The 23,828-nt window shown below is 40.2% G+C and overlaps 1 protein-coding gene across 3 annotated transcripts; it reads left to right on the top strand.

The window, feature by feature from the left end:
* Nucleotides 1-1,390: 1,390 nt before the first annotated feature.
* TNFSF18 (TNF superfamily member 18) lies at nucleotides 1,391-15,769 on the top strand. Of its 3 annotated transcripts, XM_087827890.1 has the most exons (5): nucleotides 1,391-1,457; nucleotides 4,590-4,595; nucleotides 6,282-6,438; nucleotides 13,237-13,267; nucleotides 15,423-15,769. In XM_087827890.1, the coding sequence occupies exons 3-5, from the start codon at nucleotides 6,283-6,285 to the stop codon at nucleotides 15,767-15,769; spliced, it is 534 nt and encodes a 177-aa protein (XP_087684016.1). In that variant the 5' UTR covers nucleotides 1,391-1,457; nucleotides 4,590-4,595; nucleotide 6,282. The 3 variants fall into 3 exon arrangements, with proteins under 3 accessions (XP_087684016.1, XP_016076886.1, XP_016076885.1); XM_016221400.2 differs by lacking the exons at nucleotides 1,391-1,457; nucleotides 4,590-4,595 and adding an exon at nucleotides 2,604-2,628 and having other exon boundaries at nucleotides 6,257-6,438; XM_016221399.1 differs by lacking the exons at nucleotides 1,391-1,457; nucleotides 4,590-4,595 and having other exon boundaries at nucleotides 6,283-6,414; nucleotides 13,213-13,267.
* Nucleotides 15,770-23,828: the final 8,059 nt, after the last annotated feature.

Genomic DNA, 23,828 nt, shown 5'->3' with positions numbered 1-23,828 from the left:
TGGTAATGCAGAGATTACCAAAGAGACACTCACAGCCAAGAACGTACAATGGATGTTATGTTCCAAGGTTAAATCTTTTTTACATTTAAAGAAATTAGGTTTTGTTTTTTTTTAATCCTCACCTGAGAATATTTTTTTCATTGCTTTTCAGAGAGGGTGGAAGGGGGAGAGAGAAACACTGATGTGAGACACATCGACTGGTCGCCTCCTGCACGCACCCTGACCAGGGGCGGGGACAAGCCTGCAACCGAGGTACATGCCTGTGGCCGGAATTAAACCCAGGACCCTTCAGTCCGCGGGCTGGCCCACTAACCACGGAGCCAAGCCAGCCAGAGCAAAATTAGTTTTAAGTATGGACTTACTCTGGACACTTGCTGTCTTTTCTGGCTGTCCTGTGCTTCCTTCATCCCTTCCTGCCAGGTTCCGTGAGTTTTTCTTGTGCACCCAATGAGTAGAAGTGGCTCAGCCAGTTTCTGCTATCTTTCAGGGGGAACTGCTTTGTGTGTAGCTGTACATTTAATGTGTCTATGGGAGGAGGTGAGTTCAGGAGCCTCCTATGTCACCAACTTGGACAAGCACTAGCACTGCAATACTTTCTAAGTAAGTATTTAATTACTTAGAGAAACAGTAGTGGTTCATGGAGAGTCTTAAGTGGTTTCTCTCTTAAGGGACTAATAGGGCTACTCTGTAACATTGTGAAGAGTACATAACCCTCATAATGCATGTGAAAGTTTAAACTTTAAACACAGTGCCTGGAAAAGAGTAAATTTTTAATGCTTATTTCTTTCCTAGTTTATACTCTATACTTTTTAAAAATTTTCAAAAAATTTATCTTTATTGTTGAAAGTATTACAGATACCCCCCTTTTCCCCCATTGACCTCTTCTACTCTGCCCCAGGCCTATATGTCTTTATGGATTTCAGAGAGAGGAAGGGAAAGGGAGAGAGAGAGCTAGAAACAGCAAGGATAGGAGAGTCATCGATTGCTGCCTCCTGCAGGACCCCTACCCAGGATCAAGCCCAAAACCCAGGATGTGCCCTGCCCGGGAATCGAACTGAGATCTCCTGGACCACAGGTCAATGCTCAACCACGGAGCCATGCCGGCCAGGCTACTCTATAATTTTTTGTCTCCTTTTTTTATGGTTTCCATTTGGAATCAGCACTCAGCAGTGTTACAATTAATGACATGCCCTAGTAAATTATAGGATGAAGGACCAAGAGAGGATGTAAGAGACTGTGGGCATGTAAGGAGGAAAATACCTTTACTTTCAGCCAAAGAGATTTCCTTTAGGCTTGTTGGGTGATGAAAAAGTTGAAGTATTTAGGCCTTATCTTAGCATAATATGCATAGTAGTTAACTCCATAGGGTTGTTTCTTTATTTAGCAAATGGAAACTGCCTACTCCCTTCATTGGCACCATTCATCTAGCAGCATTCCACGCTGTTGTCTGTGATTCAGTGTTTTTTCCGTTGGCATACTTGCCAGAGATCTCCTCTTTATAGGGGAATATCCTACCTACTGCATTCACAGAAAAAGTCACCAAACTGGATAGAGAAGTACCTCAGCCTGAACAACTCTAGGTACTCTGCCAATTCTCAGCTGGATTGAATTAACTGGTAACTCTGGGGAAGTTACATAAAATCGTACAAAAAAGATAAGTGAAACTTATTTTGAAATTGAAACATTTTCAATACAAGTTTGGAAAGATCGAATGTAAAAGAATTGGCCATTTCTAGGGAATGGATTCCTTAAGATCAGAGAACCCTGTCTTACTCCTCCTGATTTCACCACTGCCAAGTAAAGTGCGTGAAACTACACACACACACACACACACACACACACACGCACATGTACATACACACTGCTGTGTCATGCTGTTCAGCAAATTATCAACATATAACACACATTGCATGGTGATGAGTTTCGGAGTAGTAATTCATTAGTTTAGGGGAACTGGGTGTTATGAGGTGTTTGTCATCTGGATAGCCTCTCTTTAGGCCCACATCTCGGCCTGTATTCCTCCTGTCTAAAGCTTCCCCTTATTCTGAGGGCGGGCAGGTATTCGGTTCTCATCCCGTTACCACACTTCTCCCTGTATTGCCTTGTATATATGTCTCTTTCCCAAGCTACCTGTAATAACCAAACCAAACCAAACAAGAAAGCAATACCAAATCTGAAGATAGGGACTGACCCTTGTCTATCAGTATTCAAGCTCCTAACACTGTGCTGGGTACACAGAAGGCATTCAATAATTCACTAAATGAACAAGAGAAATAACATGTCCATTTGCTGTATTTTATAATTATTGCATACAGAAAAGCCAAAACCTTTCTCTACTTGTTCAGATTCCCATTGCCAAAACTGACACATCTAGCCATGACTAGACTATCTAAATTGAATGCTGTAAAATCAGTACTAAAAATGGAAAACCAGAAGAGAAAGTGTCTCATCGATTCCCACATGAGCATTTGTCAGTTGGGTATTGAAGGCAGCGAAAGTGCTAACTGTTCTATACTGGTGTCGAAGTTTGTCAAATAAAGAGAGCTAGAAAAGTTAAGGTGAAAGATCTCCCCCAGACCTCTTTGCCAGGGCTGCCCAAGGAAATCCAGGAGATTTGGAAATGCTTAATCTCAAGAATATTAATACCCTTTTATCTCTATTAGGTTGAAATACACAGGTGAAATACATAGTTCTCTGGGGATATATGTGATATTGGGCAAGATATGATCTAACAGCAATGCTCATTCACTAGGGCTCTAAGGTGACATCTGAGGTTTTAAATAGAAAGTGTCAACATACTGCACAATGGAAAATCTATTTTCAGTTCGGATTCCAAGCAGAAAGCAATTCTTCCCATCAAAAGGTGTTCAAGATGCTCCTCCCATGGCTAGGATACAGACACATGCTGGTTTGGCTAGAAAGGACACACTGATGCCCTCCAATTCCCCAAAACAACAACAAGCTGCTCACAGAGAGGACTCAGGCTAGAGATTCAGGAGTCTACCACCCCACACAGTCTTTCTCAAAGATTAGTGGTAAGGCAGGCAGACAACACAGGAAGGCCTCCATGGAAAGTGGCCACTAGATCTGTTACCTGAAGGCTGTACTTGAGCTGGTAAGACAGACTAACAACAAAGACTCTGGTAAGGGCGGCAAGAGAGTAGACAGGCAAAAACAGACAGCACATAGCAAGACAATTTGGGGCAAAGAAGAGGGTCCCATGTCACGGAAGAAATTCAAACTATTTCCTAGACCCCCCTGAATAGGGTTTTATTAGTTCCTTGGAGAAAGTGATCTGGAGATTAATGTGAGAAATCTTGGCATATTGGTTAGAATTTATTGCACACATAACATGCAAATACGTGAATAGATATGCATAGATGTACATATATCTATATTATAATGAGCTGTATACAATACTCTTTATAGAGTGGGAGTTTATAAATCTTAACAGATAGGTTGTTGCCTTCATAATATTCCAAGTTTAAAATCTTACTTATGTATCATGTCTGCCTATTTTCTATTATCTACCATCAATCTATCTATTAATCAATCATCTATCTATGTATCTTTAAACCAAAGACAAATCTATCTGTTTCAAAATGAATATATTTTTGCTTGTTTTTCTGAAGTTCCTAAATGAAAACTACCAAATTATTCAAAAGTTTGGTGTTTCGTCATTGTTCTTACTGAGTTCTTTCTTAAATTTCTAACATTTACAGAAGTTTATGCCTCTGAATACTTGTTCCTCAAGTTTTCCCACTCCCTCAAGAAATAATTCCCTCCTTCCTCCTCTCAAACAATCCATTTCCAACTTTTCTCCTTAGCTCTTCTAGCTGATCTAGATCTTTCTGTTCTTTGAGGATCTGTCCTCTACTCCTCACCGGGTATCCATCTCCTTGTGTGTAAGGTTTTAATCTCCTTAGGTGGCAAATTGTTTGACAGCAGTGACTTATTTTATATCCCCCAAAGCTTTTAGCACAGTCATGGGCCAATAGTAAATGTTCCACATGGATTTGCCTTCTTGTGTTATCTACCTGCCTTACCACTAATCTTTGAGAAAGGCTGTGTGGGGCGGTAGACTCCTGACTCCCTAGCCTGAGTCCTCTGTTGAGGACTTACCTGAAAAAAACCCTCACGCCAAGTATGTGAACTGGAGACAGGCCATAAATACAGAAGCTTGGGTCTGGTGCTCATATACCACCTTTCACATCCTGAGGTGTCCATTCTGAAAGCTTACACCAGAGAGATGCCAAGGGTGACTCATTAATCCCGAATATCAGAAAGTCTCCCCTACTGTCACTTGTCCTAACCTGAAGTTTCTTCATTTCTGAACCCTGTTTCATAAAAAGAGGCCCTGGAATGTATTCTTGAGATAAGCCTGTCATCTTTCTTTAGAGACTTTTGTAAGGTTAAAATAATCAGGACATACCAGAGCCTTACCTTGGTTAAGGGCAGGGGGAGGAGCTGGATTTTATTTGGAACAGCTCCTCATTAGAATAAATGTTTACTGAAGTGACTAAGCAGAGGGAGTTCCATCTAAAACTTGGAGAGCAGCCAGAAAAGGAAGCAGCCAGAGAAGCAGAGAGGAAAAGGTGCAGCTTTCCTGTTTTTGGTGTGGGTCCTGTGCATCTGCGTTTCAGATGTGACACAAGTACAGAAGCTGCAGGTGCAGCACATCACCCTCCTTCTGGAGTCAGGTTATCTCTTTCTCGCTCTGCATCACCACACCTGATACAGAGCCACAGACATGTGCTTGTATTGAAGCACCATTTCTGTGTGATTCTGGGGGTCTTTTCCTCAGAGACAGTTTAGTGATCAAGGTACAATAAGGCCCAATTAAAATGTGACAGCTCAGTGAGAAATATTGCTGCAAATGGTGCAGTTCTAAGGGAAGGGGGCTGGGTTACAAAACAGTATTCTTTCCACTGTTACCCAGCCATCAGTGGTGCGCCAGACCACTCGCTCGGCTATCCTCATCTTGTTGCTTCATAAATGAGGATGTTAGATCACATTTTGTTCTAATTTTTAAAATCTTTAATTTTCCGTTAGATTAACAAAACTGTCTTCAAAAGGCTTTCATCTTACCACCATTTATGTAAATAAACTTTAGCTGAATTACACGCTGGGGTAAATAAAAAAAGTAACCATTCTTTTCTGGGGTTTTATCATTGATTCAGTCTTCACAACATCTCTAAGAAAGGTGGAGAAGAGATAAATACTCATGGAACACCTCTTCTGAGCCAAGACTTGGACATTTACTTCATTATCCAAAAAGCTTTATGAAGTGGTAATGTTCTCTGTTTTACAATTAAGGGAACTAAGAAGTCATGTGCTAAGCTAAAGGCCACTGAGTGGGTAAGGGCTCAGGCAAGAGTAAGGGCTGGGCGGCTCCAGGCTCCCTCTTAAGTCTGAATTCAAAGTCCGTGTTCTTTCTATCATATGATTCTAGATTTCTGTTAAAAAGGTAGGAATCCCAATTAACAGATGAGATGGTAAGACTGAGCTACAGAGAGCCAGGGGACTTTTCTCAATTTTGTAGTAAATCAGCATTTTGGGTGCTAGGGAGAAAATCCAAGTTATTTTTGGTACAGAGTGCAAGTTCAGACCAGAGAGCAGGGTGTGAGAAAAGACCCTTTGTATGACAATTTTATTTATATTTGATGCCAGCATTCAGTGATCAGGGTTTTAAAACAGTGAGGTATGAGAGAAATGAGCTTGTTGTAGTTATGTATATTTCACATCAAATTCTAGTATAACCTTGGTGTTTGCTAGAGACTATCTCAGAAGGAACATATTTTATATCCTAGAAATGAACCTATTTTTTCCAAACCATGCATCCTAGCCTTCCTAGCTCCTCACCCCACTTCCTCACAATATTATAATATTTGAAGTACGAAAGGGATAATCATGGAATTTATTTCTTCTTACAAAAAGTAGTTTTCTTATCTGGAAGTAATTTTTAATGCTGCACAGCACTGTACTTCCTCTTGCTTCGGGAAAGAATTTCTTTCTGAACTTCCCTCGTGTTGGTTTTTTTTCCTTCTCTTTATTTGTGTTGGCGTCTATAAAGCCTTCCATTCCGTTGAGTGAATGCATTGGCCTGGTACCAAATGAGACTCAGCACTTAGCCTAGAAGTATCGTTTTCCAACAGACAGAATCAGAAGGGAAACCCCGCCTCTTACACCCACTACTAATTACCATACGACAAAATCAAGTAGTTGCATCACTTACCCATCACTTGTGAATTTCTGCTTCTACGGCTCTCATTTCTGCACAGAATGAGTTTGAGACACATGGAGAACATGCCTTTTCACCATGCAAGCCCTCCAGGAGCACAGAGGCAATGCTGGAAGCCATGGATCTTCTCAGCATTAGTTCTTGTGCTGCTGGTCTGTTCCTTCAGCACAGTAGCCTTCACTCTTTTCCCACTCAAGGTAAGGAGACAACAGTACCCTAGGTTGCTATTGGTTATAATCCTTTTGTCTTTTGTAAGTCTGGTTATTGTTACTGTCACTCAGTATTGTTAGAGCTAGCTGAAAGGGACATGGGAGTAGAGATAATATAAATATAATTTCAGCTTTGTCATAGCATATGGCTTTGGAGGCTTATCTAAGTGTTTTGAAATGAAAGGTATCAGGAAATGTTAAATGTTAGCTGCAGAACTGAGTTAGATGGAGTAAATCGCTTAATTAAATCAGTCATTTCACAGATGCCTGTGGAGTGTTTTTTCCCTTTTTGGAACTTTGCTAAATATATCCTCTTGGTGGAATGAAAAAGTGTAAAACATGATGCTTGCTCTCAAGGGTGCAAGCTATAGTATAATTGAGGGAAGAGATGAAAAGATGATGGAATACAGAATAAGGTAAGTGACAGGTGGTTAGTGTATCTTCGAGGATGGAACTGGAGCTGAACTAGGAGTAAGAAGGTCTGGATTCTGGTTCTAGGTCTCCCAATGACTGGCTGTACGAATTTGAGAGAGACATTCCATCTTTCTGGTTCTCAGTTTCTTCATCTGAAAAATGGTGGTAGGAGAATGGATTTATTTATCATAATGTCCCTTCTGGCTATAAAATACAGTGATTTATAAGTCATTGAAGGGTGGTATAGAATGTAAAACTGCTTTAGAAGTTCAAGGGCAGCAATGACTTTGGGTTTGGGTGATCAAGAAAGGCTTCATGGAGGAAGGGTGAAGCACATTCCTATTTGGGAAGCCCCTGATGCTTATCAGGAATTTCCCACTGAGCTCCAGTCCAAGCTGTGGGTCTACAGAAGGGAATGGAGATTCTTTGGGTTCTTATTAGAAGTTTTTCTGACTGTCGACTGCATAGAACTGACCAAAAAGAAATTTAAAAATGCGTTGTGTCATTTAAGATTTAGCCCATTTTGGGGGATGTTTGAAGGTCCTGAGCCTTGGGGAGACTAAGGTGACACATGTCCATTTCTGGAAAGACTGAGCTCAGGGACTTCAGAAACATTTTTCCAAGGGAATTAGCCAGTTAAGATTTCAAAGATACAGTTCTACCACTTAAGATATTTGAAGGCAATGGAGACAACAGCGTGGTGAAGGCCTGGGGATGGGGTGGGGATTGAAGGGATCAATGGGGGCAAAAAAGGGAACATCTGTAATACTTTCAATAATAAAGATGAATTAAAAGAATGGAACCCTCCCAAAACAGATATTTGAAAGCAATGGAGAAAGAATGTAGGAGCAAGTAATACACTGTAGTTTCTGTTATTTAGTTGGGGCAAGTGTAGTTTTCCCCAAATGTGTACACAGTAGCCCATTAATTTGTATTGCAGAAGTATACACAAGTATACAGAGGCATTTCTAACCACATCTCCACTCTCTTGGGAAAGTTATCAAACAGAAGTCTGAATTTTCTGGAGTAGTGAAGCTTTGGGCAAAAAGAAAAGAACTGTCAGGAGTTCTGAGTGTTTAGATTTCTGAAGAAGGGGAACGATGTGAGTAGCAATTGCTTAAATCTGGAAGTGCTTTTTCCTTCCCAAAACCACTAAAAAGCAAGTCTCATTAGCCAGATAACCTTGAAGAAATAGGATGTTATGTGTCATCTGTTTCTGCACATGAATAAGGACCCAAAGCATAGAAGAGGAGGAAAATGCCTTTCTCAAAGGTATATGCAGGGTCTTGCAAAGGGACAGAGCAGGCCTAGTAATTCCAGGGGCATGGGGGACACCTCTTAGCAGAACTGAACCTGACCAGTCTCATATGCTAGAGCTCTGATTCTGGACTCTCTCTCCCAGGCACCAGACAGCTTCCCAATGAAAGGTTCTTCCCTTAGAGAAATAGTCCAGAGTTTGTTCCAAATTTGGAGATGGTTAACAGGTTTTCAGAAAGTTGTTCTGAAAGGATGCCATGGACTGTGTTTCCTATGGGGAAAGCCAAGGCCCTGGCGGCCAACTCCAGCTCTTGTGTCCCACTTTTTATTGACTGCACCACCCCTTCCTTTTTGACCACAAATAAGTATACTCGGAAAAGAGGCCTGAGTAGCTGGCAGATGAGTCATTATGACGGGGCTGCTTCCACCGTCTCACAAGACCCATGAACCTTGGGGTTTAGATTATTTTAATCTGCACTCTTGTTTTTATATACAACATCCCACTTTCCAGCTTCTCTAGGCACTAACCCACCCAGCTTTAGACAGGAAGATTGGCTCCTTCTATACCAACAGAAATTGCTTTGGGAGAACATTATTTTCTTTTACCCATCCTTCTTTCAAGAGACAGTCAATTGAAAAGGATTGGTGATAAGCTCAAGCAATTTGGCCCACTCTTCAGTGAATATAATGTCACAGAAGTTGTTCCTAAGAAACCAAATGCTCAGGAGGGTCCCCTGCCTCAATAAAGTGAAAGATACTTCTGAAGGGGGAAGTTATGCTTCTACTTAAAAGTAGGGTGGACTCTGTTTCCAAAGGGTGATCTGATAAGGGCTGGTTTAGAGAATTATTAAGCTTTGGCCGTTTGAACCCAACTATGTGAACCTTGGTTTAAATCAAATGGGGTTAGAAGAGCAACTGATACTCTTCAGCAAAAATTAACCAAGTTCAACCAAGCTGAAAGCCCCTTCTGCTTCTTTAGGAGTGGATATTTGCTTCTTCCAGATATTACCAGAATTATAAATAGAAACTGCCTCACGGAATGGTAGGGGTGAGATCAATAAGTCAGACAGGCTATTTGGATCTCAGCCTGGCCTCTTATCAGCTGCATGACCTTGGGCTAATTAGTTAATCTCTCCCATGCATTCCACATCTGCAGATGGGCATTGCGGTAAAGATTAATGAGACAGTTCAGTGCCTGACCCATAAGTAGCCTCTCAGTTGATTGTAGTAATTAATATTTGCAACCATTATTATTGACAGTACAATGAAGATAAATTTCAAAAGACTTCAACAATTTGCATATTCCTTGCTTATCTAATTCACTTCATTCACCAAAGACTATCCATCACTGTCAAATAGATGATTTTTCTGATTGGACAGATTTTCATTGGTGGCAGTAATTAGAGAATGTCACAGTGGTGGTTTCTGGAGTTTATATAAACATTACAGCAGCCCACAAGACAGTATCCAGGATTTCTGTCTCTGGCAATTAGTCTGCTACCTTAAGTTTCTCCACAATCTTTAAACATGAAAGTGCAGAGCACAGATACTATCTGTGGCTCATACGTTGGCATCCTTCTATATTTAGATTGTTACCCAATTGCTCCACGTGTGCAATCTTGTCTTTCTAGAAAGATTATAAACTTCTTAAGAATCAAGGACCATAAATCACTTTTGTTTCTCCTGCTTATAATGTAAGTATGATGTTGGGAATATAGATGCTTAAAGTTTTATTCAATTCTTCATTAAAATCAGCATCATTATCAATATAGTTAATATTTAATGAGACTATATGGGCAAAGCCCTTCACTAGCATAACCTCACTTAAATCATGGCCAAGTTCAATGAGCTAGGTGCTATATTTCTCATTTTATAAATGAGGAAATGAAGCAAAGGGACTCCCTCTCACATGCTTATCATGAGTTAAACGAAATGGAATTTCAACATCTCTTCTAAGAAACCCTACGACGAAGATGAAATAACTGCAGAAGCAAAAACAATCAGAGAGGCCTAGTGACTTATCCTAAAATACGGGCTTTCAAACATTTTGATTGCACCCCCTATTGAAATAAAAATGCCTTTAATTTTTATGTCACTCTCAAAATATATGCTAAAGTAGCTACTATACATTATATACAAGTACCAATACTATGCATATTTAAAAAATACACAAAATAGAAATGTATAAGGGTGCACCAGGTGATATGCTTAATGTAGTTTATGCACAGCACAAAACCATTTTGCTTTGACCAAAATATATTTTATAGAATATGTTTATAACGAACACTTCTAAAATAACTGAACTAATATTTTAGTAATTTGTTTAGTATGTTACTTTTATTTTCTTATCTTAGCTTAACACTTTGTGATACAATAATTTGAAGGTTATATTCTAAGTTGTGTATTGTGACTCACGGTTTTGACTACCATAGCTAAAAAAATGACCTCACAAAGAAATGTAGGTCAGAATGGAAAAATGCATCCTTGAGTGTGCTTACCATGTTATGACACTGAATTTTTTAAAACAAATCCTTACTCAAGGATATGTTTTTATTGATTTTGAGAGAGAGAGAAATATCAATGTCAGAGAGAAACATGGATTGGTTACCTCCTGTCTGCCCCCGCACCGGGGATCAAACCAGCAACCTAGGTATGTGCCCTGCCTGAGAACTGAACCCTCAACCCTTTGGTGTATGGGATGATGCTCCAACCAACAGAGCCATCCTGCCAGGGCTGACACTAAATTTTTAAGCCCTCATTCAGTGGTGCAAAGTTTTTATGTTCTTAAAATTTTAAATAAAGTTGGCCCTCATTCCATTCATGCCTTTCCTTCCTTCCTCACACAACTTAAATTCCATGGTTTACAATGGTAACCCTAATTTTGCATTAACCAACTCACTGTTTCTCTCTCTCTCTTCGTTATATTCTAATATTGAAACCAGAATCCTGAAAAATTGTCAACACTGATTAAGTCCAGCTGTTGTGAGTCCTTCACAGTTGAATACAGCCAAGGACAAAGATTTTGTTGAAAGGTCTTAATTTAAATTTATGGCCACTAACTTCAAGTGGGACTTCATTGTTGCTCAGTAAAAACCTACAGTCTCTACAGTTCATTATGTCTCCTCTACTGAACTATTTTATTCCTTCGACTTCTCTTTAAACATTCAATGTCTTTCCCCCATTCTCTCATGTGATATCCTTGTCTCCAGGTTCTGTGAGACAATAGAGGAGACAGGAAAGAATTCCTGAGCTCCCATTGTATTGACCACTCACCTGCAATTTTGTCCATGTATACTGTGCTTTCCTCTTGTCACTATGTATGAATTGTTCATGCACCTATTTTAGGCCACCTGTGAACTAGATTCTGTCTTCTCTTACCTACTCAAGGACATAGCTCCAACAATGGTCTCCTAGCTGTTTCATATTACCCCCTCCACTTTCCTGAAACTGTTCCATCAAATGGCAACAGATAACCATGTTGTCATTTCTCGCATATTCAAACAAACAAAACCAGAAACAAACAAACAAACATCTTTGACCTCTCAGACCCATTCAGAATCCATTCAATTTTTCTCTTCTCCCTTACAGTAAAATTCCTCCAATTTCTTTTTTTTCTCCTCTACTCTTAAATTCATTGCAATTAAGCTTCTGTTCTCATCACATCACAGGGCCTACTTTTGTCAAGGACCCCAATGACTACCAAGTGCACCAGTCAATTCTCTGTCATCTTCTTTCTTGATTCACCAACAGCATTTGATACAGCTGATCACTCCTCTTCCCTGAAACACTTTCTCCTCTTGGTTTCCAAATATTGCACTCTCTATGATTCCTTTCTGACTTGATCTTGTACAGTCTCCTGTCTTAACGCATCACATAGTAGCTTAAGACTCCAAATTCATATCATCAGAACTCCTTAACTTCCATCCTCATAGATCCAACTGCCTACTTGACTCTCCAGTGACTCATGCCCCAAATCTTGGAGCCTTCTTGGACTCTTCTCATTTTCTCATCCCGTATCCATGTCAGGACTCCTGTTGGATCTATTTCCGAACATTTATCACCATGTCCACTGCTAGAACCTTGGTCGGAGGCACCGTGCTTTCTTGCCCAGATAGATGACTACAAGGATCTCTTAGCTAGCCTCACCGCTCTCGCCCTTGCCTTCCTTAACTTATTCGTAGCAGAGCAGAGAAATCTTATAAAGAAAAATGTGCAACATCTTGAAGTTCAAAAAGCCTCTTAAGCACTTTGCCACGAGGAAATCAATAAACTTCACATAGTACAATCCCATGGTTTACAATGATAACCCTAATCTTGCATTAACCAACTCACTGTTTCTCTCTCTCTTCATTATATTCTAATGTTGAAACCTCAGTCCTGGAAAATTGTCAACACTGATTAAATCCAACTTCTCTAAATCTTTCACAGCTGAATACAGCTAAGGACAAAGATTTTGTTGAAAAGTCTTAATTTAAATTTATGGCCACTAACCTCAAGTACACATAGTATAATTTTTTTGTTATACTTTTATCTTACTGCAAGTATTTAAAGCCTTTAATATATAAGTTGTGGTATGCTGCAACAGTCTGAAACTGAAGTCTCCTCGGGGTTTTCAGGAACTATATATGACACTTAACTGTCTGAATATTAAATAAGGGCGACTTTATCAACCTGAGTTGTAAGTATTTCTATAGTTTAACTTTTTATTATTTAAAATAAACATAAACATAAATTCTATTACTTTATTCTCACAGGCCACGGGATCACCTTGTGCAAGCACTGGAGTGTATTGTTTACAGAAAATTTCTGTAGCTCAAGAGGATTAGAGTCCAAGATCAAATAGTTGTCCTGTGGGTAGAGGTTAGGTGGATGGGAAGAGATCTTAACTTTCGCCAGGAAGGCTCAAAAGGGGAGCTAGGGAATGAGAGGTAAAGGGTGAAGGCAGCTACCTGTAAAGGGAAGCTGAGCAAGCCCAGGCAAAGTGGAGGAGGATTTTCTTTTTACATGGCTAGCAAAATAAGTTTGCTTCTGGAATAGGAAGCTCTAAATAAACCAATTAAGGAAGCAGTGACATTACCATCATCCTGACAGATTTCTCTTTATCTTCCCCTGCAGGCTGTCAGTGAGCCCTGTGTGGCTAAGTTTGGTGAGTAACCTGTCTTGCATGCCTCCTTTTTACTTTTCTATTTGTATTTGATGCAAGAAGGCAAGTTCCAATAATGTCAAGGGAGCCTTTATTCTATTTTATTCATTCTTCAGCTACTATTTATAACTGCTTATCAAGTGCCAATCAGTTGTCTAGGTCAACCAGATAGACCAGCGCATGCCCTGATGAAGCTTACATCAAGGTCCTATCTCTCGGCAGGAACACACATCACTCTTACAGGCCTGGGAATCTGAGATCCAGTAACCCACTTTTAATAAACATGCAGTTCAGATTTCTGCAGTTTTTCTCTCTGACAAACTCAAAGTCCTTCTCACATTTTACATATGGCTGGTGTCCAACAGAGTGTTTGTGTGGGGTGCTATTTTTGTTTCTAAATGTATAGAAGGGGAATGAGAATTGGGGGGAGTGGCCACTTCCTCTGCTTCTTTCTCCTCTCCTCTTAGCTCCTGAGTCACTTTCCCTTATAGTGACCTGGTATTTGCTTAGAAAACACACTGAAGTATACAGCTACACTGAACCTTAGACTGTTTCTTAGAACACATACAAAAATGAAAATGAATACATTTGGGGTTGTTCATAGGTTTTAGGCCAAAACCCACATCTTCGGCTGAGAGAGAGCATTTCTAGAGAGAGATGTAACCCCTGTTTCCTATACAGCTCAAACAGCCAGGCTTCCTGGGCTTGTGAGAATTAGGGAAACCCTTTTCACTTGTCTCTGTCTTTGTGATTTATTTTTGCTTTTCTGGTGAATGGCATGGAAATCATATGTTTGAAATTCCCTTTTGATGTGGTAAAAGTTGAGGACCTCAAGTGGTTCTAAGGTGGTCTTTAAGTGACCCCTACCACAGAATTAAATAAGAGAACCGGTGATGCTTCTTCCTGGGACTTGCTTGCCCACTGTTGCCTAATACATGTCAAACAAGAGGCTCTGGGATTGCCCGCACAGGGCAAGACTTCGCTTCTTGTTCTAATGATCTTTCCTTCATGATCCTTCAGCATCTATGCTTAGAGGCTTATATCAGTCATTTACATATAAATAAGACTCTAAGTCAATGTGTTATTTCTTCCGGGGTATTTTCTTATCAAGGGTTCTTTCTAATTATGGGATAAAGGCTTTGTCCCCATAACAAAAATTATGGAGAAGTAGAGAACAGGCCAGATAAGTAGTTTTAGTGGTAAAAGCACTTCCTGGGTCTCTGAAATCACATCTCGTGTACAAACAATTAACATTAGGAAAATATGTAAATTCCATACATACCTATGAAAATAAATGATTAAGTCTTGACCCTTTCCCCATCTCCTGTGACAGCATTAAGCTAGGGATACTTATACTTAAATAGTCAAATAATTTCTATTTTTAAACTCACGAATTTACTAGTAGCTTTTATGGAGGGTTTGGCTAATCATATCCCAAGGGATTCCTGAGTGATATGTACCCTAATGAGAAGAGCCATAATTTGGACACAATGCGCCTAATTCAGGCACAAATGTATCACTCAACTGAGAAACAGTTATTGAGCACATACTAAGTACAGGAACTCTAGGTGCTGCAGATATAGCAATGAACAAAACAGACAAGTACTTGTCCTCAAAAATGTTATAGTGAACTGAAGAACAGATAGATAATAAATGGGCAACTTAATTTATGCAATGATGGTGACACCTTCTATGGAGAAAACTAAAGCAGGGTAAAGGGAGTAAAGGGGGAGCACTATTTTATATCGGTTTATGAGTGACACGTAGTAAACAGTACTTCCACAGAAAAGCATGAACATGTTTCCTGGACCACCAACCCTGGTTATCACAGTGATTCCTCTCTCCCTCCCTTCTTTCTTTCTTTCCTTCCACAAATAGCCACGAGAGATACAATGCTACCTAAAACTTAACCCCCTTTTTCTATTCCAAATCCATTTCCTTAGAGATCCCCAAGCCAGAGATACACTTAGGATTTGCAATTTCGCTAAAATAAGGAGTAAATAGATACTTAATATAATCAAATTGTGCTTGGAGATGACCAGTGTAGACCAGGTAAAGAAACAACCTATAAGGGAAAAAAAACTATAACCAGGAAGACATGGAATAATTAAATAACTATGGCTTTCCATTCCCCCCCTCCCTTGTGAATTTGTTATAGGACCATCACCATCAAAATGGCAAATGTCATCTCCTGAGCTTCCTTGCGTGAGCCAGATAGCTGACTGGGAGCTGAAGATACTTCGGGATGGCTTGTATTCCATTTATGGCCAAGTGGCTCCCAATACAACCTACGAGGAAAAAGCTCCGTTTGAGGTGCGGCTGCGTAAAAACAAAGACGTCATACAAGCTCTAACAAACAACGCGATAATCCAAAATGTAGGAGGGACTTACGAGTTGCACGCTGGAGATATAATAGACTTGATCTTCAATGCCAAACATCAGGTTCTAAAGAATAATACGTACTGGGGGATCTTATTGTTGGCCAATCCCCAGTTCATCTCCTAGCATCTCGATTCGGCCTCCCATCCTCTTCAGCACATGCAGAGATCTGGTGAGTGGGTTGGAGGAGGCAGATTCTCAATGCCTGAAGTCTGGGTACACAAATCAATGCAACAAACAGAACTCCTCCACAGGCGATTTTCATCTCTCAAGCTTATCTGAGAGACTCAGACAAAGGGCCAAGGACATTTGGATACCCCTGGCATTGGCTTGGCAAGGACACTACTAACCCATGGCAAAACGAATATGGGTGGCTAAAGAGCAGAAGCTTCTCAAAGAGTCTCTGTCTACTTTTCGAATCCCGGGGTGGAAAAATGAGGTCCTTTTCCTGGGAGGTATGCTAAAAGGATCCAGCACAGTAGCCTGGCCTTGTTCTCCCATTCTTGGGCTGTTTCACTTTATTCTTCCCATACTCCCATCTTCTGAGACCCTCCTAATAAAAAGTAGTCAGTCTGGTAGGGTGGCCACAGATATCTAACAACACCCCACTTTAGATGTGATGATACTAGAGGATAGAGAATACTCTAGAGATATATTGGGGTAGGGACACAGGTGGCATGTAATGGAATGCACTTTATTTGGGAATTTCCCTTCATTTCGTTCATCATACTCAGGATGCAGGGTGCTTTGTAAAGCCAGTACGTTGAAGGGGTCATTCTGAACCTTCACATAGGGCTTCACGGGAACTCATTTGTGTGTGAGTCTAACATTGTCAATGGTAAAGATAGAGCAAGCATCAGTAATCACAAGACTTCACCCAGAAACTGTTACTATCAGTGCTGGACATGGAATGATTTCATGTATTTAGCTGGCTCTCTACGGTTTACAAAATGTTTTCTCATATCACGTGGCAACTCTATAAAGTTAATGGGGCAGGTATTTGAGGCGCAATGAGAACCTAAAGGCAGATGGAGCATCAGTAACTTGTCTCAACCCACAGAACTAGTGATTAACAGGGCCAATGGGCTTCCCACTGTCTCACTGTCTCAACTTTAGAGTTGGTATTTCTAACATCACGTTATAAGCCAATAAAGTTTAGCAGTTTCAATTTTCAGGAGGTGTACTTCCTTTCAGCCCAGGGTGGGTGAAGGGAAGTCACAACAGATTTTTTTTTTTTCTTAGCAAACTTATTTACCTTTCCCTGACTGGAGCAGGGTGCATAGGGGTGCTGCTCAGGGCTTACTCCAACCAAATCCCCTTCACTTTGAAGAGCCTGTCTTGGTCAAATGTGTAAAAACTCAATTCAATGGCAGCCTGCTAAAGTTTGGGACTCTGTTAAATTAATATGCTACTGTGGATTCTTGTTGAAAGCTATATAATATGATTACATGTTAACCGAATTTAAAATATTTATGGATATTTGTAAAAAACTGCATTATGTTAATTAATACTATCACATATAAAGCTAATTTAAATATATTTGTATTGTGTATAACAAAAATTACTCTGGGAATAGGCTAAACCTGAGGCCAAGTTGTTTCTTAGTGTTTTTCTAAACAGCATGCCTTGTGCCTCTTGCATTTGTGTATCTTCTCAGGAAAATAAAGTTATATCACTTTTATTTATGAAAACTTGGTGGAGTTGATCTTTGTCAAGTTATAGGCAGTGGTGTGCACTGGAAGTTTGTGAGAGCTGATTGTTAAATTTTCGGAAGCTTTTCAATCTGGTTATTAAATACTTCCATCCTTGAAATTGGCCATGGTGGGGCTATTTATACCATGGGAATTGGCAAACACCATAAGTCAGGGTTTTGTTTTGTTTTCACCAGTACACCACTATTTGTAAAACTCTCCTTCTTAATGACTCCTCTTTGCTTCTGCCTCGTTCCTGGGGCAATCAAGGCAGACAAGGGAGAGAATGAAATTATATTCCCAGCCAAAGCCTCACAGGGTGGTGATTTCTCAGGGCAAGTAGAGGTCTCCTCAGCTGTAGCTGGAGAGATAGCTACCAACAGATGATCTTCAGATATCCCTGGGGTTGTAACGTAAGCCTTTGTTTTCAGTGCATATTCTAATTCTTTGCTTCTTCAAATAGTTACTTGCATTTTAAACCTGTAATAAAATGTGTCTTGGTAAGTGGACTGTGGCTGACTTTTCTGTGGGTTATCAGATTAGAGTTAGCAATCTAGAGAACAGGAGGACACATCTGAGGATTCCTTGCATATATGTAACACTGCTTGGCAAGTGTTAAGCAGAAGTGAGAGCTGGATGCAATTAGCTTTTGCTTGTAACTCAATTTCTAATGGGTTAGTCAGACATCTCAACTCCACCCCACCCACCTCATCATCAAAGCTGTCAGCAACCCTTCTCACAGTAATTGTTATTTACCTTCCATTTTGCCCCATCAAAGCTGACATAGAGTGTGCTATAATCCCTGCAGGTTAAGTCTCTGCTTCTAAAGATAGCAGTTAATTGAAAAGTGATGTGATCTTGTGCATTTGATGGAGAAGACTAACTCCTTAGAGGAAGTATATCTGTGCATCTTGAAGAAGAAATTCCTGCCTTTGTGTGTTCTATCTCAAAGAAGCAATTTCATTTGTGGGGGTGGGAGGACATTTATTATCAGAAGGAGAAGCAAAAACCTGATTGACTTATGGGTGAAGGGTCTGAGGATTTGCTTTAAGCAGAAGTTATAAATGATGCCCTGGTTGGTACACTTTTCTTGATTTGAAAGGATGTATTTCTATTTTGGGGTCACCTGTGACTCTGGCAGGGTCACTCCACTGGTCATGACTCTCCTGCGAGTCAGTCCCACATCTATCCACAGGAAATCTGTACACATGCCTTGGCCCTACAAACTCAGAAAGCATGAGATCACCTCAGTGTGGCCTCTCTCCTCCCAGTAGATTTCCTGGTGGCATCAGACTCTAGACTGCTGTTGGCTTTAGCTTTCTCAGGTGGGAGTTAGGCATTAGTTCTCTGTATCTCCCAATTGCAAGAAATAGGCTTCAAACAAAGCTCTTTTTGGATCTCCCGTGAAGTCCTCCTATCAAGTTTAAGGTAGAAAGTTTCATTGCTTTCCATCTCCCCTGCAAAGGGTGTGGGTGAGGACTCACAGCAGGGCCACAGCTCTCTCTTTATATGTGTCATCACATCTTCTCCTCCTCCACATTCCTTTTAGGTTCTTGGTCCAGCTGAAGTATCCTAAGAGCAGTGGGGAGGGAGGTTATCTTCATTCCTTTAGTAATTCTGCACATTGGTGGGGGACAACTGTCTTACTCTCACTTTTATATCTGGGTACTATCATATTATGCCTGAGTTAAAACTGAGTCAAGAAAAGTCCTACTCTAACATCCACTGACACTCTTTTAGGTCTAAAAGGGATCTGGAAGACCTCTAATAAAATGCAGAAATACAAAAAGCCCCGAACCATCATCACAGGAGCAATAAAATAAAAGTTTAATACAAAGACAGAGGGAGAGAAAAATTACTGTTCAGAAAAGTTAGACTTAAGAACCATTTACCCAGGATGCTTGAAATAAAAAAGGTGATTTCTATGCTCCATTCACAGCCTACTGAATAAACATTTTCAGGAAGGAGGACTAAGAATCAAGTTTTTAACCAGCTCTGACCTATAGTTATTCTTATGCACACTACAGTTAAAGAACCACTGTTTTAAGGTATGCCACTTGAATCTCAGCCGAATATTTCTCCAAGTTTTTAAAAAGAGTCAAAGCTGCTAAACAGATAAACAAAATAAAAAGCAAAACAATAACAATAACAACGAAAACCAAGTTGGTGCTGCCCATGAGGCTCACCATAACCCATCTCTCATCACAGAAGCAAACGGCCTTCTCTTCTCTACTGGAGTCTGGACAAAGGTCAGCCTCTTCACTTTTCATAACCCAATGGCAACTTTGTCACTTGAACCTTGGCCATCTAAGGCATATAAGCCTTGCCACAGTTAATACTACATTATCTACCTGTATGTTGCCAACCCTCAAATATTTGTCTTTAATCCAAGTTGCTCTCCTTTCCCCCAGACTTATCGATCCAACTGTCTACTCAATAATTTCACAATGGAGGTATAATGGACATCTCAAGTTCAACATGTCCAAAATGAACCTCTTCATGTTTCCCCAAACAAACTTTTCTGGAAGCTCTCACCTCCATTTTAATTGTATTGCATAGGCCTAAAACCTCTGGGTCATGGAGTCACTCTTGGCTCCTGCCATTCACCCATTTATTCTGTGAAGAAATCATATTGTCATTACCTTCAGAGAGAATCTGACCTCTTTTCTGCTATGACTTCTGTCTATGCCACCAGGATTATTTCAAGAACTTCCTAACTGGTTACTCTGCTTTTACCTTTGTAGTCAGACAAACTTGTTTTCAAATCTCAGTTTTGCCCCTTACTACTTTTTTGAACCTTGGAGAAAATACTTGCCTTCTCAGAGACTCAATCTATTGTTTGTCTTGTTTACTGTTGTTTATTCAATACCTGCTGTATAGTTGGAACTTAAATATTTTCTGAACCAAAGATTAAATTTAGAATAGGTTAAAATACCAGCTAATATATGTAAAGTTCCTGATATACAGATACACAGTAAACACCAAAAGGGTGGCTGCCATTGATTATACTTTTATTAAAGATGTGGACTTATTCCTAAGGTTTTGAGCTTTGTCATTTTTCAAGTTGAGATGTTTATTTAACATCTCTTTCGTTCTATCTCCTCCCCAAGAAAAGGTAAGGCCCAAGATAAAAATGTTTTACTTATTCAATGCTGTATCACTAGCAACTAAATTCATGCGTGGATCATTGAAATGACTCAACTCATATTGAAATAAATGAACAAAAAATATGGGACCCTGGTTCTTGGTTAGAATGACCAGCAAGACATAAGATCCATATGCTGCAAACAGCCTCTCAAAATGGTGTGCTCACATCCACTCATCTAGTTTTTTTTAAAACTAAGTACAGTAATGCATGGAACATTCTAGGTACATACATGAAAAGTGCTCAGTGAAAGTTGGCTGCTATCCCCTTTGTACCCATACCACCATCACCATCATGATGGTCATCATTTCATTACCCTACTTCCCTAGGAAGCTACATCCTAGAACCCATTAGCTTGCTTTACCATAGGGATGCTTTCACCAAATTTTAAGTTAAGGTTGTTCCTTTGGTTCTTATTAAATATTTGCATTACAAACAGGTACATGCATCTTCTCAAAAAATGGTTCTTAGAACAATGTTTATTGTGTTACTTATCAACATTTATGGAAAACACATTCAGGAAAACTAATTCATCATGAACTTGAAGTCTTATCTCTATGGGGCGTTTTCCTCACATATTTATATAGAGCAATAACTAATTCAGTACCTATGTGAGATTTTGGAATGCACACATTTTCTCTCAGCAAAGGCATTGTAAGTGTCTAGAACTTTGAATTTGTTATTATTGACTTTAAGTGAATATTTCTAGGAATATGAACTGTGGTTTCGAGCACCAATGTGTCAGATGCTGCCTTAGGTGGTGAGTTGCTTCTTCAATCGGGCTTTTCAGAGAGGTTATATCAGAATGGTGAATTTAACCATGTCTGAAGTCCAGTCTTCAGATTATAGGGCCAGAAACTAAATTTTATCAAAATCATAGGGTTTATAAATCCTTCAGGGGCTGCATAACCAAACTCAGAAGACAGAGAGTTATAAACAGCATTGTTTGGGAATTTAAATTATAACCAGACGGGTACCGGCAGGCATGGAATCTAAGCCAGAGTGGTTAGATAGAGGATCTGAAGGGACAATGGCCAAGATACCAAATATATCTTTTATTCATTGAACAAATATTTCCTGGGGTCAATTATATCCCAGATATTATGCTAGGTACCAGAGGGAATACAAAAATGAAGAGATATGTTCTTAAGATAATGCCTGTTCTTAAGCAGTTTAGAGTTTAGCAGAGAAACAGGTATGCAAACGAATGATCAGAGACTGTGTCTATGACAATTACTCTAATGGAAGTATATTAGTCCATGAAAGAAATGAAGGAGAACCTGACCAAAGACAACGACATTGGTGACGGGGATAGGGAATAGACTGAGAGAAAACTTATGGCATGGAATCATCAGACTTTAGTGATTGTGGCAGATACCGCTGGGGTTTCTGCCAAGCTTATAATGGTTTCCTTATCAGACTTCCTTATCCACAGGGGTGAGTTTCAGCAGCCTCACTTTCACCATGTAAGTGCATTCCTTAGTCAGAGTTGACTTGTCCAAGATTACCCTGGGGTGGTCTCTTGACTGAAAAAGATGAAAATCTGGGAGCTATGGTAGCCCATATTCCCCGTTAAGTGGACTGAGTAGCAGAGAAAGTCAATATGGCTGAGACAGAAGAATGAGAGGGATATGCTGAGAGAAGCATAAATGAAAGACAGGAAGGAATCCGAGTGAACTGTTCTTGACCCATAAAGGTCCAGCTATGTTCCTGTCCCTGGAGCCTATGAGAATCACAATGCCTTTATGACAAATCCCCCTCTCCTGTCCCCCACAATCAGCTGGCATCTATTAGCTGGTTTCTATTACCTGAAATCAGAGTCTTAACTAATACAGTGACTGAGATGAGGTGAGGAATGAAGAAGGACCTCCTCGGGCACACTGAGGAGGATGGTGGTGTTTCCACGCTGGCAGATATAACTTCAGGTTGGACGAGATAATACGTTCAGTTTTATCAATGTGCAGTTTGAGATGTAGAATACCCCACTGGGCATGACTGGTGAGTAGCTGGAACTCAGGAGGAGTCACATGAGATGGATGAATATTTGAAAGTCAGCAGAAGTTAGTGTGATGTCACTGATGTGCATGTAACTCCTAGAGAAGGTTTAGAGTGAAAGGGGAACAAAGGACCGAGCCCTGGGGAGCACCAACATCTGAGGGCAGATATAGAAAACGAGTCCTATGGAGAGGCAGCCTAGACCTAAGAGGTCAGATGGAAGAGAGTGGGTCCACAGCAATAAGCCATGAGAAACTAAGAATGAAGGGATGAGCAACAATGTTAGAGGCTCCAAGTGAAATACTATGAGGACCGAAAATTGCTCATTGGATTTTACTGGTGGATAATTGTTGGCAACACTGGCTAGATAATTTTCAGGGCATAATGGGGGGAAAAATCCAGCTTTCAAGGACTGAGGAACAAATGGGAAATAGAGCTTCCAGATGAGCAGTAAGTGAAAGGTGATACAATAAGTTATACTACTCTTTGTAGAAATTGGTTGTGGGGGGAAAAAAAGAGAGAGGGAGATGTGGAGTGGTGGAGAGGGTAATCTCAAGGCTAAGGGGAAGAAAGGCATGTACTTGGCAGTCAGATCGGGTATTAATGTGGGCTGGTCAAGCACCCTCTTCCCTGCAGAGTGCTGCAGACAAACAACATGAGCCAACCTTGTGCAGTAAAATGAGCTGTGCAAATCCAGTTAATTCCCTTTCTTAGGAATTTGATCTAGAACATAGGAAAATACCATCTTGCAATGGAGAGGAAGTGAGTTCCATGGAGCTATTGAGAGGCAGGAAGATTAGAGCTGATGTGAGAGAAAAAGCACGTGCTGATGAATGAAGAGGACAGGGGGAGGAAGAGGCTATGAACTTGATGGAAAGCGAAGTTCAAAATGGTCAATGCCCAGAGATGCTTCTGCTTCTGGAGTAATTTCGGTTCCTGTTCCAGGCCTTGGAAATCATTTTAACAAACCGCCCTTTCTCCCTGAGTTAGTGTAGATGGATGGATCTCTCCCTTTAACTAAATGAGGCCCATCAACTCTCTCAGATGTCTTTTTAAGATAATTTAAACTATCTGTTATTTTCTAGATTATACCACCTCAGGGGAGACTGTTGAATACTGTGGTTAGGGGATGGGTTTGGATTTAGACCTGAATTTAAATCCTGACTCTGCCACTTATACTTTGTGTGAGTTTGAGCAATTTGTTTTCGTCTGTAAAGTAAGGATGATTATTTTTACTGCATAGAATAGTTTAAGGCTTAAAATAAAAGAATGCACAGAAAAAGCTCAGCTGAGTGTTTGGCAACAGAAAGTTCAATAGCTGCCAATTATTTTTGTGTTATCAGTTTTCAACTAG

The sequence above is a fragment of the Miniopterus natalensis genome, chromosome 19 (assembly GCF_054644295.1).
Source record: "Miniopterus natalensis isolate mMinNat1 chromosome 19, mMinNat1.hap1, whole genome shotgun sequence".
Taxonomy (NCBI): Eukaryota; Metazoa; Chordata; class Mammalia; order Chiroptera; family Miniopteridae; genus Miniopterus; species Miniopterus natalensis.
Note: the sequence above shows the minus strand (reverse complement) of the source record. Positions and strands in the feature narration are given on the sequence as shown.

Coding starts and splice junctions, on each gene's coding strand:
- TNFSF18 (XM_087827890.1), top strand. CDS start 6,283: ATGAGTTTGAGACACATGGAGAACATGCCTTTTCACCATGCAAGCCCT. Junction 6,439..13,236: donor TCACTCTTTTCCCACTCAAG/GTAAGGAGACAA, acceptor CTTCCCCTGCAG/GCTGTCAGTGAGCCCTGTGT. Junction 13,268..15,422: donor GCCCTGTGTGGCTAAGTTTG/GTGAGTAACCTG, acceptor AATTTGTTATAG/GACCATCACCATCAAAATGG.